Source organism: Zalophus californianus, chromosome 8, assembly GCF_009762305.2.
Source record: "Zalophus californianus isolate mZalCal1 chromosome 8, mZalCal1.pri.v2, whole genome shotgun sequence".
Classification (NCBI taxonomy): domain Eukaryota; kingdom Metazoa; phylum Chordata; class Mammalia; order Carnivora; family Otariidae; genus Zalophus; species Zalophus californianus.
Genome location: NC_045602.1, coordinates 39,815,436 through 39,835,721, shown reverse-complemented (window position 1 = coordinate 39,835,721; position 20,286 = coordinate 39,815,436). Strand labels below are relative to the sequence as shown.

The 20,286-nt window shown below is 39.0% G+C and overlaps 1 protein-coding gene across 7 annotated transcripts in view; it reads right to left on the bottom strand.

Annotated features, from left to right (window-relative positions):
* The window catches only part of IMMT (inner membrane mitochondrial protein), a 40,305-nt gene extending 20,502 nt beyond the window's left edge, over positions 1 to 19,803 (bottom strand). Inside the window, exons 1-3 of one of the 7 annotated variants that reach the window (XM_027621344.2) lie at positions 19,022 to 19,803; positions 5,128 to 5,201; positions 4,207 to 4,396 (exon numbers count right to left, since the gene is read on the bottom strand). In XM_027621344.2, coding sequence (XP_027477145.1) covers positions 4,207 to 4,396; positions 5,128 to 5,201; positions 19,022 to 19,066 — 309 coding nt within the window. In that variant the 5' untranslated portion in view covers positions 19,067 to 19,803. The remainder of the gene's footprint in view (positions 1 to 4,206; positions 4,397 to 5,127; positions 5,202 to 19,021) is intronic. The other 6 variants (XM_027621351.2, XM_027621345.2, XM_027621347.2 and 3 more) reach the window with 6 other exon arrangements.
* Between the last annotated feature and the right edge of the window lie 483 nt (positions 19,804 to 20,286).

Here is a 20,286-nt window from a genome sequence, read left to right as displayed (position 1 = left end):
TAAATCAAATTTTGTTGCCTTGTGCATACATTCAGTTAGATACAATTTTCAGAGGCTCTGAGTAAAACTGAATGTTGGTTTTTTTGTTTCTTTAATCTCCCAGATTCATGCAACTGCACACGAGAAAACACAATCCTATTGTAATGCCCAATTTTCTCTTTCTCAGTTACCATCTGCCTTAGGTTTAAGACCCTGTTCACTAACAGGACTACCATATGATGTGCTGGCGAAAATTACTGAGTAAAAGAAATATTTTCATTTACCACCTGTGATGTGCCATTTTTTGCCAGAACTTGGCAATGGGATTCAGATATCTCAAAGACTATTCAAATGCAATATAGTTCTGAACTTTGTCACTACCAGAAATGAGAAATATGTGCTTTTCTTTTAGTAAAATTTTATCATTTAAATCATGAAATACATGCTCACTATAACAAGCAAAATAATATCAAGACATATTAATGGTTTTATTTTGCCTCTTTACTCTTTTCCCTTCCAGCACTTGCTGGTAGCCACTGCCAATAGCCTGAAATTATCCTTCCACCCTTGAGCATAAGTTCAGGTATATATACATATACAATTTTTCATTTTTTAAAACAAACCAAAATAGGGTTATATTATACAAATTATCATGTAATTCAGTTCTTGGTTTTGTTTTCATTTATTAATCTATCACAGACATTCTCTTCCAAGTCAAGAAATTATTTTCAGTTGCATAACATCCTAATTTAATTGCATATCTTAATGTATCTGCAACCCTAGAATTTTGTCAATTACTCTCCTATTTTTGGACATTCAAGCTGCTTCCTGCTTTTTTTGTTGTTAAACATCCTTGTCCAGGGTGCCTGGATGGCTCAGTCCGTAAACATCTGCCGTCGGCTCAGGTCCTGATCCCAGGGACTTAGGATCGAGTCCCTCATCAGGCTCTTTGCTCAGCTGGGAGCCTGCTTCTCCCTCTGCCTGCCGCTCCCCCGCTTGTACGCCTGCTCACTCTCTCTGACAAATAAATAAATAAAATCTTTATTTAAAAAAAAAAATCTTTGTCCATGTAACTGAAAAGCACTGTAGTGTGGTATCTGTAGGATAGTTTGCCAAAAGAAGAAATGCTGGGTCAAAGAGGTTATATATTTTTAGCAACTATTAACAGATCGCTTTCACATACAGTTCTAGCAACTCATATTCTCACAATAAATGTGTGTGTATGTATGTCTGTGTATAAAAAGACCTATTTCCAGACTAAGTTGTTCTATTCCTCTAATTTCTAATCCTGTGTCAAAACCTTATTGTTCTATTAAAGTAGGACTATAACAAAGTCAATTACCTGGAAAAGCAAGTGTCCTCTGACCCCTCCCCAACCCAAAACTGTTTTGAAATGTTCTTGGCTAGTTTAGTACATTATTTATCCTTTCATGTGAATTTTAAAATCATCTTATCCAATTCTTCAACGTCTAAAAAAATCCATTAGAATTCTTATTAGGTGTATGTGTATATGGGTGGGTGGGTGGGTGTGGGTGGGTGGGTGGGTGGGTGGGTGGGTGGGTGTGTGTGTGTGTGTGTGTGTACAATTGTCATTTCTGTCAAATATATACAAATTTAAGGGAAATTTGAGAGAAATGTGTATGTTTGAGAAAAATGACATTTTTATGATATTAAGTCCTATCCAGGAACATAATATTTGTCTCCATTTAGGCAGGTCTTATTCCATGTCCATCAAAAAGATTTTAAGTTTATCTTCTCTCAATATTTATTATCTATGCATAAATAATCATGTTGGCACCAAAAGGATTATCATGAAATAAAATACACAGCTTCTAAAAGCAAGAAGTTGGTAACAATGTGCAAGAGTAGAGAATGAATAAATGGTAAAAATTAAAAAAATAAAACACTAACTGCTACTGTAATTCAGAGGTGAGAAAAACACTTTGGTGCATGCAGTAAAGGACGTAGGTCTTGAAGAGAACATTAGTAGGCAAAAGAAAGGAAGCCGCTCTGGGTACAAGCCCAAGGGAAAAGTTGTGCAAGTGGAAGCGACCTTTGTTTAGCTCTCTGCTTTAACACCGGCCCTTGAAACAGTGTCTGGTATATAATAATCACTTGATTGACATTTGCTGAATAAATGATGGAAAGCACAAGATTTATTTGTAAGGTAAAGTGGCATGAAGCTAAGGATTTATGTGCAGGACCATTCAGAGATAAGGTTGGAAAGGTAAATAAGAGCCAGACTGCCAAGTGTGTTAAATGTCAACCTAAAAACCAGCAAAAACCATAAACTACAGAATAAAGCTAGTTTTATTTATTTATTTACAAATGGCTAGCTCCTAGGCTAACTTTTAACCACTCCTGGCTTTACTCTTCTTATTCAGAACATGAAACAATGTCTAAAGTCTCTCTAGTTTTTCATTCTGTGGTCTTCTGTCTTTCAAATGATAAATATATAAAAGTTACTAATAAATGATAACATGAAATATCATAAAAATGTGATAGCACTTATTTTAGAAGATTCTCTGGTACTGACATAAGGATGGCCTAGATTATGATAGGAGGAGACATCTCCGGGGTGGAGACTGGGAGGAAAGTCTTGGGCGGGGGAGGGGGGGGGGAAACAGGTCTAGTTTGGATATGAAGTGATACAGGTCAGAAATGGGATGACAGTTGTAATGCAAGAAAAAACATAAGTATCAGAGATTAAACAAGATATGATAGCTAACAAAATATAGGCAACTATGAAGATGAACCTAAGAATTCTAACCTAACTATGTGACATCATAGTACTACCTTTAACACAAAAAAGCAAATCAAGAAGAGTGTAACTTTTGAGGTGGTGCAGTATGGACCTGCCAAGTAATCCAAGTGGAAATGTAATAGATGTAATATGTAAGGATAGCTAAAGTGGAATGAGAAGAGGCCATGACTCCTGAGAGAGAGAAACACAAGTAATCTACAAAGAATGACACCTGAAGTCATGTCAAGCAAGAAAAGAACACTACTCTCAACTGTTCAGCCTTACTCCTAGAATTGCTCTCAGCTATTTCTCCTGGGTCATGAAGGTTAAAATAGACCCAAGATTTTAGAATGAATCCACAGAATTCTGTTCCTTGACTACTGAAGCCGCAAAACTGTCTCTCTTGGCCAGCACAGACATTATAAAGTTCATATGGAAGAATAAATGATGTGGAAGACTATTTTGAAAAAGCATGACAGGGTCAGGGGAAGGTGCAAGAGGACACCTGCTTTTCCAATTATTAATGTTGTGATAGGACTGACCTCTAGACTATGCTAGATACTAGAGAACAGAAGTCCACCCAATTTCTAAGAAAGTACTGATCAGCCATGTCCAGCCTCACAGCATAAAGAAATACCCAAGACCAAATGAGCAAAACTCCATGATCTCTTTTGTAAATTTTTTTTCAAGCGGTTGTTTGAATGAACCATTATTTAAGATGTTTTTAAAAATTTTAAGCCTGGGCAGGGGGAGGTTCAAACTCTGAATATGTACAAAGTTCCAGAAATACCAGAAGATATTCCTGTCAACCAATCAGTAAGTAGCTGAAAATTCTGTGACTCTTGTGGTCTAAAAAGAGACATTACTATAACCCCTTGGGTTCTGTGTCATGACCATTCTTTTTTTTTTTTTTAATATCTACTTTTTTTATTTCTATTCTTTTTTAAAGATTTTTATTTATTTATTTGAGAGAGAGAGAATGATAGAGAGCCTGAGAGGGAGGAGGGTTAGAAGGAGAAGCAGACTCCCTGCTGAGCAGGGAGCCCGACTCAGGACTCGATCCCGGGACTCCAGGATCATGACCTGAACCGAAGGCAGCTGCTTAACACACTGAGCCACCCAGGCACCCTGTCATGACCATTCTATGTTTATGTTTTTAGTGTTGTAAGTCAGAGCTTGATAGCTGCACCAGTGTAGGCTGTCACAACCACCCTCTATCCACAGGACAACCAGTTACCTCTGCCCAAGCAGCCTCTTCCATTTACCCTCATGTGCCATGCAATTATTTTCTATGTAGTGGGTACTAAATGAGAACACTTAACTCAGAAGGGATAAAAATCCAACTCTACAAATTAATGTTAAAGGAAACTAGCAAACACACATCTGGCAAGTTCTACTGAATCGTAAGATATTTTCAGAATGAAAACAACCTGCTTTTACAAGTATTCCATACGATAAACTGAAATATTGTTTAAAACTCTTACCGGCTTCTCTGGCAATGGAACAGGATAAGGTGGGGAACCAAGAACCATTTCAAAGAGTTTGTCTGAGTAGGGTATGGTTTTCTCTACACTTTCCCGGAAATGGGAATCCCATTTGGCATACAGGATAGTGCCACCAATACCTCCACCAACAAACAAAAGGCCAGCTCCAGCAATTTTACCAGGGGACAACCTAAGTGAAAGAAAACAGGAAACACATTTATATTTCTTGGTTCTCCCAAACCTACTCCCTTAGACCAATGTAAGTGTCTCAAAGACCTTTAACCTCTACCCCTCTACTGCTGATTCAGATCACAGCAGCCAAGTTTATTACTATAGCTGCACATCACCTTTCCCTGATTTGCTTTAAAACATGTCTGCTATAGAAAGTAACATTTACTTATGGATAACTATATAAGTACAGTAATATCTAGAGTAGGAAGAATGAAGTAATCTACCCTGTAACAGTTAAAATTCAAGATGTTAAAAAAAATTCAAGATGTTCACAATCAAGAGATTTCCTCTGAACCCAAAAAAAGAAGTATCACTAACTTTTAAAGCTCCTCTCCCCTTAATAAAACATTTCTGTAAATAAAATAAACTCTTTACAAAAGACAGACAATACAAATATCAGATAAAACAAATACTTTTAAAATTATAATATGCTGAGCTCCAGATATAAATCTATTAGCCACAGAATGGAAGACAGCACATGGGGGAGGGAGGCTGTCTACCTCGGATGCCATCCAATGACAAAAAAACCAAAAGAAGCATCATTACAAATTCTCACAGCAAAGCTCCAGTGTTTGTACCCCTTAACAAAAAAGATTTTAAGCAGCTATTTCCATATTCATGGCAAACAGACGCACCCACATCTCTTTACACATGATTAAAAGCCCGTTTACAGGGAGACACGCCACATACCTAGAACCGCCTGAAGCAGAGTATCTACGGCATGGCCGTAATGGACGGAGGACAAATTTCCCACAGAGACAACTCTAGAGAGGAAGGAAAAAACATCACAACCAATGCAGAAGGAATGTGGAAAGCTTTTAGGGTGGTAACTCTGATGTAATATCTTTATTACATGTCTTTGCTAAACAAAAAATTATTTTATTTTCAGAAATCAACCATGAAACATTCTTATTGACCCTTAACAACAGTGATGCTTCCAGCATCCCAAGGCTCATATAAGATTATTTTTAAGGTTAAAAAAATGATTATTAGATTATGATCAATTAGCACTTTTAAGTGTTATGTACACTGTTTCTTGGCTATGACTGGAATTTGCCATATGTTTTAATCAGCAAGAAAAAATAAAATAGTATAAAATGCCTATTTTTACTAAGTTTAATTTAGACATCTGAAAAATCACCCACAGAAAACACTGCATTGTAGAATGGATATGAATCCACTCAGGAGAGATCCAATCTTAGCTTAATTTATCTAGAAAATCAAATTTCCCATCTGTAAGATAACTATGGGGCCAGTCATTTCCTAGCGGCAGTCATTTAAATCTAAAAGTTCGTCTAGGGGGGGCACCTAGGGGGTTAAGTCAGTTAAGAGGCTGCCTTCAGCTCAGGTCATGATCTCATTGTCCTGGGATAAAATCTTCAAAAAAAATAAATAAATAAAAGTTCATCTTGGTTTGCCTTAAACTAAAAGTCAGTTTTGTTTGTTTTTTTAAGATTTTGTTCATTTATTTGAAAAAGACAGAGACAGAGCATGAGCAAGGGGAGGAGGCAGAGGAAGAGGGAGAAGCAGACCCCCCCTGCTGAGCAGGGAGCCTAACGCAGGGCTCCATCCTAGGATCCTGAGATCATGACCTGAGCTGGAGGCAGACACTTAACTGACTGAGCCACCCAGGCGCCCCTAGAAGTCAAAAATTTTAAGAAAATTGTAACGTTATAAATGCTCAAGTAAATACTTATGTCCATGTAACTAGTCTATCTTTACTCAAAAGCAAATTATCAGACCAACATTCCAAAATTCATTTTAATCAAAGTAAAGCACATAAATGCAAATGTTTCTTAACAATATGTGAATCCCTTAAATAAAATAAATGAACACCTATCGAAATACTATTGGGGAAGGTTTTGATAAACTTAAAGTCATTCATAGCAATCAATCTGAAATTTCAAATTTATTGCATCCATATCACCTTTCCTTATACCAAATAGAAAATCAAACTGCAACAAGGCAAGAGGGAAAATGCGTTCTCTGGGTTCCTTGATGAAACTACATTCAAAGAATATCAGAAAAACACAAATTTCCTTTTAGAAATATCTTAAATTCAAAGAAACTTGATAGGCCACATAAAACTACTCTAGAATTACAGCTGCAATTTATGCTCTAAGCCTGAAGGTAAACATTAATGTCTTAACACAGTTAGGGGAAAAAAGTAACAAGTTAGATGTTTTACAACATGTAAAGAAGTTATAGTTGGTATTTTAAAAGCATTTCAATTATCTTACGTGTAGAATTCTCAACATCTTTCAACTGTATTTAACAGAAAAGCATGTTTTCCTACCATTCTGTAAAGCAGATTATATGACATTTTAAACAGAAGTGCATCTACTTTTATATGCCAACAACTCCATTTTGTTGACTTAGAAATTATGAGGAAACGATTAAAGTTGTACTTAAGATTCTATACTTTCATAGGTACAAAGAAGTATTCAAGTCAAAAATTAAGACACTGTTCACAGTGGATAACTAGCTACCTGGAACATCAAGCGGCAAACAGAATAGTGGAAAACTGAATCTGGGAAGTACAAAACCAAATTAACACTAGAACTCAAGAATACCTTATTTCACAACAGTATTTATTTTTTAACCTGTTTCTTTTTCCATCTTCTAGTTTCTTTTACCTTCACCCTCTTCCCTCCTTGACAGAATATATCTGATGTGACTGTAAGTTTACAGTTCTTAGTATGCAGAAAATTAAAACATAAACTTTAAAATCAAAATTCAAAAGATTTAGTTGCATACAGTGGTCTCCTTCACTACTTCTGTCCCCCAGCCACTCAGATCCCCTCTCCATAAGCAACCAATGCTATCGGTTTCTTGTATATCCAGAGATATTTTGTGAGAGAATTCCCAAAACGCCCCCCTTAACACAAATACCATAATATACACCCAGTTCTGAAGTGAAGTTCATTCAACAAGATGTATCTGTGATCCTTCTGTATCAGTCAATGAACTCTTCCCAGTGGGTTTTATGGAGATTCATTATTCCACCGCATAGATGTTATTTAATGTACTTAACCAGCCCCCTTTTGATGGACAGTGAGATTCTGTCTAAATTTTTGTTATAATAAATAACACTGCCTGGGAAATATACATTATTTTGGGTCGATTCTTAAAAGTAAAATTTGCAATGTTGATAAATACTGCCAAAGTAGTCAAAATGTCTTCTAGTAATATGAGTATGTTTTCTCACAGCCTGCCGAACACACACGTTCAGTACAGTTTTAATCACAATTTCCTTTATTATGACTGATGTCTTTTCATGTATTTATGACATTATTTCTTTTTCTATGAATGATCAGAATGCATCTTTTGACCACTTTTATTATTTCTTTACTTTTATTTATTATTGCTGTTCATATAAACTTTTTTTCTAAAAAAAAAATAAAGGGACGCCTGGGTGGCTCAGTCAGTTAGCGTCTGCTTTCCACTCAGGTCATGATCCCAGGGTCCTGGAATCGAGTCCCACATCAGGTTCCCTGCTCAGCGGAGAGCCTGCTTCTCCCTCAGCCTGCTGCTCCCCCTGCTTGTGCGTGCATGCTCTGTCTCTCTCTGGTAATTAATAAAACTGTTTAGTGAATGTTTCCTTACACCCAGTTTCACTTTTTTTTTTTGAGTATAAGTGACACACAATGTTATATTAGTTTCACGTATATAACACGGTGATTCAACAACTCTATGTTATGCTACACTCACCCCAAGTGTAGCTACGATCTATCATCATACAACGCTATTACAATATCAGTGACTATGTTCCCTATACTGTACTTTTTATTCCCATGACTTACTCATTCCATAACTGGAAGCCTGTACCTCCCACTCCCCTTCACCTACTTTGCCCTTTCCCCTCTTCCTCCCTTTAGTTTATTCTCTGTATTTATAGGTCTGACTCTGCTGTTTATTCATTTGGTTTTTAGATTCCACACACAAGTGAAATCATGGTATTTGTCTTTCTCTGTTTTGACCACTTTTAAGTAAGACTGATCTTCTTCATATTCTTTTCTCGTTATATATGACGAGAAATTAGCCACGTGTCTGCTAATCGCAAATGTTTTCATCCAGTTTGTGATCTGCTTTTTACATTTGTTCATGGTAGTTTATATCATGCAAAAAATTATTTTTATGTAGTCAAAACTGTCAATCATATGGCTTCTGTGTTTCTCATATTCTTAGAAAGCCACCCTCAGAATTATAAAATAATTCTTCCATGTTTCTTCTATCACAGTTTCATTTTTTTAAATATATAAATCCTTGGAATTAGTGTAAGGTACAGAGTCAACCTTATTCTTTTCCAAATATCTATTCAGTTGTCCCTAAATTATAGACTGAACAATTTTTTCCAATGATTTGAAATGTCACCTTTAAAATACACCAAATGCCTTGATGCATTTAGATTTCCTATTTTATTCCACTTATCTACACTAATACTACCATATTTTAACCACTGCATCTTAGAATTAGCTTTTAATCTGGTAGGGCTTGTCCTCTCTTTGAGTACTATTTTTTCAGAATTTTTCTGGCTACTCCTTTTTTGTTTTTCTTTTGAAAGCTGAGCTATCAAAATGCTTTCAATTAAACAACACACCATCAATTATAAGATGCACTCTGGGGGCACCAGGGTGGCTCAGTCAGTTAAGCATCTGCCTTTGGCTCAGGTCATGATCTCAGGGTCCTGGGATCAAGCCCTGAGTCAGGCCCTTCCCCACCCCACCCCCCATGCTTACTCTCGTGCTCTCTCTCAAATAAATAAAATCTTTAAAAAAAAAAAAAGATGCACCCTGATTTAAGAAGGGATAAACGTGGGGGGAAAAAGGTTATCTTTCATGGCCAAAATCTGATAGCAGTAAAGTTTCCTACTTCTGTATGAGAAAAAAGTAGAAATGAGGATTGTATCATGACTCAAATATACAGGGCTTTTATCTAAACCAGTGGCTCTTGATTTTAAAAAATTTTAAGTATCCTATTCATTAGCCTACTCTCATATTCTACGTAGCATTTAATATCCTAAGTAGTTTTAAAAGTCCGAAAAAGTTTTTTATGGGGTTATCACCCAAGTATGAGTCCCTATAGACACCACACTGTAGTTTTACCTATAAAAAAAGAAAAGATATTTTCTAAGTCTCTTTTAATCTATACGTTTTCCCTCCAATAATTAATTTGTTGAAGAACCTGCGTTGCTTGACCTGTAGAATTTTCCACAGGCTGGATTTTGTTTAAGGTGCAATTTAACATGATCCTGTCTTCTGTATTCCCTGAAAACCAGGGGTACATCCAGACACCTGCTCAAACTCAGGTTTAGTCTCTCTGGCAAAACTTTAGGTGGTGGTGTGTTCTCTCATCAGAAGGCACACGATATCTGGTTATCTCTCTTTTTATGATGTTATCAGTTGCACTGGTGTACAATGTCTAGATCCATTAATTTACCGGAAGTTGGAGAAGATGGTAATTCTATTACTTTTCATTTATTATTTGACGTATCTTATAAAGAGACATTTCCCCTCCTCTACAGTTTGGTTACCCAAAGTACAGTTCCTATAGGCAAGGCAGGATCAGTGCTTTTTCTCCTTTTATCCACTCATCCTCTGATAATGACCAATTGTGGATTTTTTCATTTATTAATTGTGACAAATTGTATTTTCTAAAAATTGTTACATTTCCCATCCCACCTGGTTTCCCAGAACCTTGCAACTGCATGAGCCCAGAAATCCTTAGACCTAAGAGATAATCTGTTATTTTCATTTATGTAAGTTTTACCTATATGATGAATGTTATTACTATACAATAATGAGTAATAATGCTGTTATTTAATACCACTACGTTTGGGGTGATCTGCTATATAGCTATAACCAAACAGATACTTGTAGCTATAAGTGAGGGTGGCTGCAATAAAACATAAAGCACATGGGGTGGAGGGTGAAAGTTGGAAGGGCCTTGAAGAGACTTCACAGAAGCATTATGGCCTCCACAGAGTGTTGGTAAGGGCTTAAGTAAGAAAAGTGTTTTTGGAAACCTAGAGAAAAAAGGGATCCTTGCTATGTGTCAGAAGTTTGTCAAAACTGTCACCTGTGGTAAGTCATACAAAATAGAAAAATAGAAGCTGTACCGAATGAACTGATGGATTTAGCTAAACAGAGTTCCAAGCAGAATGCTCAAAAGTGCCAACTACTTTCTTTGAGCAGGATATAAGGGTAAAAATGAGCTTCAAAACAAACCAAAAGACCTATCTAGTTTTCAAGCACAATCTAAAGCAAATATTAAGGAGCCAGGACTTTATAGGCTCAAAAATAAAACTTTTTCTCATTCTCAGCCTCTCCAGTTGGCAAAAATCCTTTAAGACCTCAAAGTTCTAAGCAGTTGCTCCTTACAGAATCTTTTCACACAGAGAAAAGGCCCCTTGGGGATCCTAAGGGTGTACTTCCCATAGTCTTTTTGTTAAATAACAGGGCTACTAAGCATTTTAAGGGTTTTACTCTATAGCAGCTCACAGGAGTCCAAAACGGTAAAGGGCTTACCTTGATATTCATGGTGTGGCTTTTTTATTTAATGGAGAAAACCCCAATAAAATTCACAGGAAACCAAAGTTAACTATATTTTCTTGAAAAGGAAGGATAATTCAAGGGACGAAACCAAGAGCCCAGAGTAGAACCAAGAGTTATGAAGAATCATTACCAATCAGTAAGAATTAAGAAATGAGCAACATGTACCCAACAAGATTTTACATGTCATGAACAGTGACTGCTACATGCGGTCTTGTTTCCTGCCTTTTTGAATGGGAGTGTCTAGAATGCCTGTCACACTGTACTGTATGATGGGTATATGGGGAGCAGATGACTTGTCTCTTTAGTTCACAGGTTATTAGACTGAAAGGAAAAGTGCTTATGGAGCCGTACCCCAGGGACCACATATGCATCTAAGACATCCTATCTGCAAAGACACCACATGCAGGGGTTCTAGCCAACAGTCCCCACTGAGGTGTCAGCTGCAGCCACTATCAACTGCCAGACACGAAAGTGAGGAAGCCTTTGAGGTGACTCTATCCCTAGCCACTGTGTGACTACAACCTCATGAGGGACACTGAGCAGAAACTGCCCAGCTGAGCCCAGGCCAACCCCAAAACTGAGCGAGGCAGCAATAAATTATTCTTCTACCCCAAGCTCAAGGTGGCTTATGTAGCTACAGCTAACCAAAACAGTATCTTTATAAACTCATGAATTTAAACACTTTTGAAAAAAAATTATCCCATCTTTGGCCAACAGACTCCACTTCAAATTTAAAACATATCATTGTTATTTTAATTTTACATATACATATAAAATACATATATAATAGACATACACACACACACACACACACACAAATCTAACTTTGTCTCTATACTTCAGGCCATCTGCAAATACCTGGTGTCAAGTTTTTTTCCCCCTATCTGTAGTAAAATTCACTTATAAAAATCAACCATTTTATATATACAAATTTTTTAATGTTTTATTTGACAGAGACAGAGAAAGAGAGCACAAGCAGGGGGAGCGGCAGGCAGAGGGAGAGGAGAAGCAGGATCTCCACTGAGCAGGGAGCCCGATGTGGGGCTCCATCCCTAGGATGCCAAGATCATGACCTGAGCCGAAGGCAGACGCTTAAGCGTCAAGATCCATCCATGTTGTAGCATGTGTCATATATGTATCATGTACTTTCCTTTGGGGGCTGACTGGAGTATTTCATCTATGGATATACCATATTTTGTTTATCCAGACATCACCTGATGGGAATGTGGGTTGTCTCCATCTTTTGGCTACTGTAAATAGTGCTATATTTCTCGGCAAGTTTCTGTCTGAACACCTGTTTTCAATTTTGGGGGCCGTGGAACTGCAGGGTCATATGGTAATTCTATGTTTGACTCTGCATCATTTTACATTCCCACCAGCAATGTATAAGGGCTCCATTTTCTCCACATCCTCACTAACACCACTTATTTTCTGTTTTTATTACAGGCTTCCTAGTGAGTATGAAGTGGCTATTTCATTGTGGTTCTGATTTCCATTTTCCTAATGCCAATGGATGTTTATTCAATGGATGTTTACTATCTTTTCATATCTTCTTTGGATAGATGTCTATTCAAATCCTTTGCCCATGTTTTATTAGGGTTGTCTTTTTTGTCCTTGAGCTGTAGGAGTTCTTTCCATATTCTGGATACTAGATCCTTATCAGATATATGGTTTGAAAATATTTTCTCCCATTCTTTTCACTCACTTCAGTGTTCTCTGGTGAACAAAAATTTTTAATTTTGATAAAACTCAATTTATCTTTTCTTTCTTTTGGAGTCATATCTAAGAAACCATTAAATCTAAGTCGGCCTCTAGAGCTCTCTTTCTTAAACACCAAGCTAATCTATTTATATAAATGAAATATCCTACTTGAACACATTTCTTAGTTCTGGAATTCCTTTTTATTAATAACCTATCAGGTAAGAAAAGCCATACTGTTTCAAAGCAATCTGCCTTGACATATAACCTTGTAACAAATGTTACAAGGTTAGGATTACTGTTTCTAACCTACAGAAACATGGCTCAGTTGGTTAAGCAACTGGCTTCAGCTCAGGTCATGATCCTGGAGTCCTAGGATTGAGTCCCGCATTGGGCTCCCTGCTCAGCGGGGAGTGTGCTTCTCCGACTCTCCCCCCTCTCGTGCTCTATCTCATTCTCTCTCTCAAATAAATAAAATCTTTAAAAAAATAAAAAAAGAGAGAGAGAGAGAGATGTGCCTGGGTGGCTCAGTCAGTTAAGCACCTGCCTTCGGCTCAGGTCATGATCCTTGGGTCCCGGAATCGAGCCCCATGTCAGGCTCCCTACTGGGCGGGGAATCTGCCTGTCCCTCTCCCTATGCCTCTTCCTCTCCCTCCGCTCGTGCTTTTGCTTGCGCTCTCTCACTCTCAATAAAATCTTTAAAATAAATAAATTAAAATAAAAACAAAAAAGATAAACCTACAATTCCCACATTAAATTCTTGCACAAACCATCTATCTATTCCTTAGCTCCAAACGAAGGTAAACATACAAAAAGAAATCAAATTCTAGCATTACAACCTGGAAACAAGAAACTATAATAAATAATCCCCTCACATGAACCCCATCTGGAGGTTCCAGATTTCCCCTCTAGATTTTGCCAGTAGCTATAACTGCCGATGTTTTGGTGGGTTTTGTCATAAGGATTCCTCCCACACAAACAAAAGACACCCAGAAGTTAATGCCCAGTTCTACATTTGAAATGCAGATTAGTATGTGACAACTTTTTCTACAGTAACTTAAAATATTTTATAAGAATAATGAAATAAGGGGCGCCTGGGTGGGTCAGTCGGTTAAGCGTCTGCCTTCAGCTCAGGTTACGATCCTAGGGTCCTAGGATTGAGTCCCACATCAAGCTCCTTGCTCATCAGCGAGTCTCCTTCTCGTTCTGCCTGCCGCTCTCCCTGCTTGTGCTCTCTCTCTCTCTGACAAATAAAATCTTAAAAAAAAAAAGGAAAAGAGCAAGCTGCATGACATACTAACGTACTTTCTACCATGTATTCTTGGCAGGCATTACTGCTGAATAACATACTGTTTTACAATCATAATGAAAAAAAAAAATCCAGAAGATGACAACTAAAAATGTCCATGCACGAATTCAAACCTAAACTAGCTTTAGCCATAAACAAACTGACTTTGTCAACCCTCAGAAACAATGCTTCTTTCTCTTATTTTAAGTGATAAACAGTTACGATTCTGCATATGCAGATGACCACTACCAAATCTATAGCTTAGGAGAAGGCCGGGCTGAAAGCTCAACCCCTCCAAACCGAATGCCCAACTCAAAAAAGGTTGGACCTGGTGATGCAGGCAGTACTGGGACTAAGAAGACAAATGGTGTTAAGTCTGGGAAATAAACTGAGGAAGAACTTGAGTTCTGAGGCACATTTCTGGAAAGAAAGAGGACACAAAAGAGAACATTTCTGTTGAAAATCCATATGTAAGGAATTTAAGGATGATGAGTCCAGATAAAGAATAAGGCAGATGCCATTTGTGATAGTTAATTTTATGTCAACTTGGAGGGTGTTTCTGGAGGAGATTAACATTTAAATCAGTAAACTGTGAATAAAGCAGATTGCCTTCAACAATGTGGGTGAGCCTCATCCAATCAGTTGAAGGCCTGACTAGAACAAAAAGATGAGCCTCCCCAAACAAGGCGGAATTCAGAGGACTGCTTTCATTCTGGAACTGCACATCAGCTCTCCAGGTCACCAGCCTTCAAACTAAAACCACACCACAGGTTCTCCTGGGTCTCTGCATATCAAGCCCCCCAGCTCCACTGCAGGTACTGGACTTGCTAGCTTCCATAACTGCGGAAGCCAACTCCATACAACAAATCCTTTTATCTATTACATATCCTATTGGTTCTGTTACTCTGGAGAACTCTAATACACCATCAGAGGTTCTAAAACCTACGGGGTTTGGGGTGCCTGAGTGGCTCAATGGGTAAGCGTCTGACTTGTGATTTCAGTTCAGGTCATGATCTCAGGGCTGTGAGATCGGGCTCCTGCTGGGCATGGAGCCTGCTTAAGATTCTCTCTCCCTCTCCTTCTGCCCCCCCCCTCTAAAAAATTAAGTAAGATAAAATAAAATAAAATGAAACCGATGGGGCCATCAGGGAGATCACATCCACTTATGCATATTAAGAAAAATTAAGAGAAAATAATCTATTTTTTAATTCAAACACATCACATTTACTGAGCATCTATTGGGAGTCAGTTACTAAGATCAGTGTTAGAAAGAGAGCAATAAAAAATATGGACACAGTCCCTTTGTGGAGCTTATATTTTAATGTGGCAAACCCACAATAAATATACATTATGTCAGGTAGTGGTAAGAGCTACAAAGTAAAAGTAGGGTAAGGGTAAGTTCAGAGTAATGCAAGGAAGAAAAGACTGGTCAAAGGTCTATGTTACATAGGGGAGGCCTCTCTGAAGGGAAGGTGCTATTTGAGAAAATATTAGAATGAAGTAAGTGAGCTAAGCAAAGATGTGTGGGAAGACTTCAGGGCAAAAGAAACAGCAAATGAGAAGGCAATGAGATTAAAATAAAATAAAACAGAAAGACAAGGCAATGAGGTACGTGCTACAGATACCGAAACAGAATGAGGCAGACTAGAAAAATGAAACAGGCAAAGCGCACATCATGACGAGCCTGGTGGGTGTGGTCAAGAGTTTGTATTTTATCTTCAACATGATGGGATGTCAATGAAGGGCATGATGCGATCTGTATGCTTTTATAAAAGACTTAATTGGGCGCCTGGGTGGCTCAGTTGGTGAAGCGACTGCCTTCAGCTCAGGTCATGATCCTGGAGTCCCGGGATCGAGTCCCGCATCGGGCTCCCTGCTCGGCGGGGAGTCTGCTTCTCCCTCTGACCCTCTTCCCTCTCGTGCTCTCTATCTCTCATTCTCTCTCTCTCAAATAAATAAATAAAATCTTAAAAAAAAAAGATTTAATTAACTACTACATAAAGAACTGACTCTAAAAGGGCAATAGTATAAAAGCAGGAAAACATTAAAGAAGATGAAGTTTTATGGAGTGAAAAGAATTTTGACAGAACGTTCTGGATAAAGTTGACAAAATCAAACAAGGAAAAGATTTGAGTACAAAGCCCAAAAGAAGCTAAAGAGTCATCTGCTTAGGGACTAAAGTTCTGAGAACTGATATAATCCCAAGTAATAGTATGTAAAGAGATGGGACAACAATCCAGTATCACCACACATCTATTAGAACTGCCAAAGTCCCTAATACAACATCAAATGCTGATGAGAATGTGGAACAATAAGAACTCCCATTCATCACTGCTGGGAATGCAAAATGGTAGCCACTCTGAAAGACACTTTGGCAGTTTCTTACAAAACTAAACATATAATACAGCAGTCATGCACCTTGGTATTTACCCAAAAGAGCTAGAAACTTATGTAAACACAAAACCCTGCACATGAATGTTTAGAACAGCTTTATTCATAATTGCTAAAACTTGGAAGCAACCAAGATATCCTTCAGTAGGTGAACGGATAAACTGTGGTACATCCAGACAATGGAATACTATTAAATGCTTTAAAAAAAAAAAAAAAAAAAAAAAAGAGCTATCAAGCCATGAAGGGACACAGAAGAAAGTTAAATGCACATTACCAAGTGAAAGACAGGCTACACACTGTAAGATTCCATCTATATGACTTTCGGAAAGGCAAAAAGTGAACACCAATGTAAACTATGGGCTTTGGGTGACTATGATATGCCCATTTAAGTTTATCAATTGTAATAAATGTACCACTCTGATGGGGGATACTGGTAATGGGGGAAGCTATGCATGTGTGGGGGCAGGAGATATATGGGACAACTCTGTACCTTCCCCTCAATTTTGCTGCAAAGCTAAAACTGCTCTAAAAAAAATGTCTTAATTAAAATAAAAAGGGAGAGATGGGAAGAGAGGACCTTGGGGATATATTTGGATATATTCTTCTAGAAGAAGAAGCAGATTCAACAAAGGAGAAAGAAGAGAGATGAAGGGTAAAATGGGCCCCTAGATACTACATAAGAAAAGCCAAAATGGCAAAAAGTGTTTCACAAAGGAACAATATCCAATGCTAAAGAATGACTGAGGAGGAGAATAAACCAATGAATTTTTCAAGAACACAATTTCGAGACCATAAGAAAATGTGGATGCAAGTTACAAAAGGGTTCATATTTTAGTATTAAGCTTTAATCTGTTTTCTTCAACTTCCTAATTGGGATCCCAGTAAGTAGAAAGTATTTTAATAAAGACAAGGAAAAAGTAATTTTGGACTTTAAGGAAGACAAAGAGACACATCAGCCGCAACCATGACATAACATGACGGCAGAACAAGAGTGTGCCATAAAATGAGGGCTCCCCAAAGACAAACCAACAGTTCTGCCCTGAAAGGCAGCTCTACTTCCTCCATTCTTCTAGTCCCACTTGGGTACTATATTAGGAGGGATTCTAAAATGGCCCCCACAATCTCCACCCCCTATTAAGCCCATGATTAGGGCTGCAAGGCAAAAGGGATTTTGCAGGTGTAATTCAGGTAACTCATCAGTTGACTTTCAGTTAATCAAAGGGAGGTTCTCCAGGTGGGCCCAGCCCAATCTTAAAGCCCTTTACACGATGGTCTACAGGTCAGAAACAGGAAAGTTAAGAGAGACTTCTGAAGTCACAGAGACAAACTCCTGGTAGCCTACAAGAAAGCAAACACCCATGTTACTGAAATGCCTCTGAGCAAGACGCTTCAAGCAGCCTCTAAGAGAGTTAGGTGAGAGCAGGCAAGAAAACAGGGACTTCAGTCCTTCAGCTGCAAGGGACTGAATTCTGCCAAAATGAACTTGGAAAGAGGACTCTGAGCTTCAGATGAGAACCATACCCCCATCAACACCTTGACTGCAACCTTGTGTGGCACCGAGCAAAGAATCCAGACCATTCATAATCAGAAAGTGTAAGATAATAAATGGGTGTTGTTTTAAGCTGCTAAATTTGCGACATTTCTTATGCATCAATAAAGAACTAATACAGACCCTACTTGCCTATAGAAGCGGTTGCTTCTATCCTGGCAACAAGTAGGGAGACAAGCAAACTTGAAGGAAAAAGAATTGACTTTTATGATTTCTCACTCACTATGACTAGGGATTTTGTTCAATTACTACTTGAGTCACAGCACCTGTTTTACAATACATTTTTCCCACATATCAATATTCTGAAAATTGTAGGCAATGGAAATAGTTTTATTTTTTATTTCCAATTTTAGAAAATTAGTTTGATAACCGTGCAGAAATAAAAGTCACTGGGTGTCTATAGACTTCTTGGATGTCTGCCACAGTTGTCCCAGCACTTGAAGAGATAGATCCCCAAGCTAATCTCAGAAATGAGCACAAGGTCATGACTCCTGTCCTTCCTCAGAGTCTTTTACTCCATAAACTACAATCTCCCATTTTTGTTTAGAGTGAGAATAGCTCAGAGGCGCTCTCAGCTACAAAAAAAAAAAAAAAAGGTCCCTCCCGATTAATTACAGCCTTGACCCCTAAAATGCGGACTCTAACAGTCCAAACACCTCCTTATTAAAGATGCAACAAGCCAAAGCTAGGCTTTTCCTGCTGGGAACTGTAGTTCTCCCCTCGACCTTCAACCACTGGCTGCGCGAAACCTATCACGAGCCCAACCGGCGACCCGAGCGGCAGCGGCCACGATTGGTCCCTGACTAGGGCAGCGCGGGGCTGATTGGATGACACGTGCCCGAAGCCGTGCCGACCGTCCTGCGCCCGCCTCCCCGCCACCTTCTTTCCACACCCATCCCACTTCAGCAATAACCCTCAAGTCATCTCTTGGGCAAACTCTCCAGTTAACTGCTTCAAAGGTCGGCCCAGGATTCTCACGCTAAAGGCGGCCCTGAAACAAGCCTCTCTCCCGGGGCCTAGACAAAGCGAAAGCCTCTCCCATTTTCCGCTGGTCGCCCGGAGTCAGCCTCACCACGCGCTCTCTCCCGGCGCCCCCGCGCTCACCTGGGCGGCGGCGGTCACACCCGATAACTGACAGGCTCGCAGCATTTCGGCCGGGGGGACGGCACCGCCGGTATACGCGGGAGCTGCCGCGGCGGTGCTAGTATAGAAGAGTGTCCGTGAGTGGGTGCCCGCGTCCGTACAGCTTTTCCGCGCCGGTCGTACCGGAAGGGCAACCAACGCCGCTGCGCACGCGCAGCCCCCTTTCTCGACCCCGCCCAGGCCGCTCGGAGAGGGTGGGCTCTTCCTCGGCGGAAAAGGCGATTTCTCCTTCCGGGTCGCTCTCGGAGTTCCGGTCTGTAGCCCCAAGAAGGGGTTAGTAGGTGAACTGGGAGGGTGCGGGGGAGTGTGAAACTCGGGCTTTGATCAGTGCAGAAAGCAGATGTTATTCTTCGAAGAATTCAAGCAAGAGACCATCTCAACCGCCTATGTCAGCTGGATATTTCGTAGAAAGCAGTCAATTTGGCGAAAGTTACGTAAACAATGGTGTCTTGGTTTGCGTGTTTTTTTCATTTGACAGCGTTTCTTCAGAGAGTCATCCTGATTACGGGAGACTGGGTGAACGGACACTGGAGAGACCTTTGTGCGGAGTGTGTTGTACACGTATCTAACAAATGGCAGAGCAGAAATAGAAACCCAGATTCTTCAGATTCCACCGATTCCACTCCTAGATTAAACCACACTGATTTTCCCACCACGTTTTCATTTTACAAAGATAATTTTGGCTGCAGTCTGTGGGATGGGTTGGAAGTTAAGGAGGTCAGTGCAGAAGAACTGTTCAAAGTATTCCACTGAGTCTGTAACCAAGGTTTAGCATGTTAAATATTGAACACAGTATTCAATACTGTTAGTACTAATAATGATTTTATCACCGTCACAACATCAAAGAAACTACATAACGTGTATATCTGTTGTGTTTGCAAAGTATTTTCAGGTCTTACCTAGGTAATTTATTACAGTATGGTGTTCCTAGAGTTACAGTTTTTTACAGTATGGTGGTATTACAGTATGATACTAATCCCACTTGTAAAATGGAGAAATGGATTTGAAAATTAACTAAAATCAAATACTTATGTTTGTATATGTTCAGTGCTTTTCAATGTGCTTTAATAATTACATTACCCTCTGTGTCATATCACCATCACCTAACAGCCTTCAGAGCAGTCACCCATTTTTTAAAGTAACTTAGCAATTAAATTGAAGTCTCCCCACCCCACCCCTGCCTACTGCTGTTAACCTGGGTGATGCCAGTGTAATGACTTTTCTAA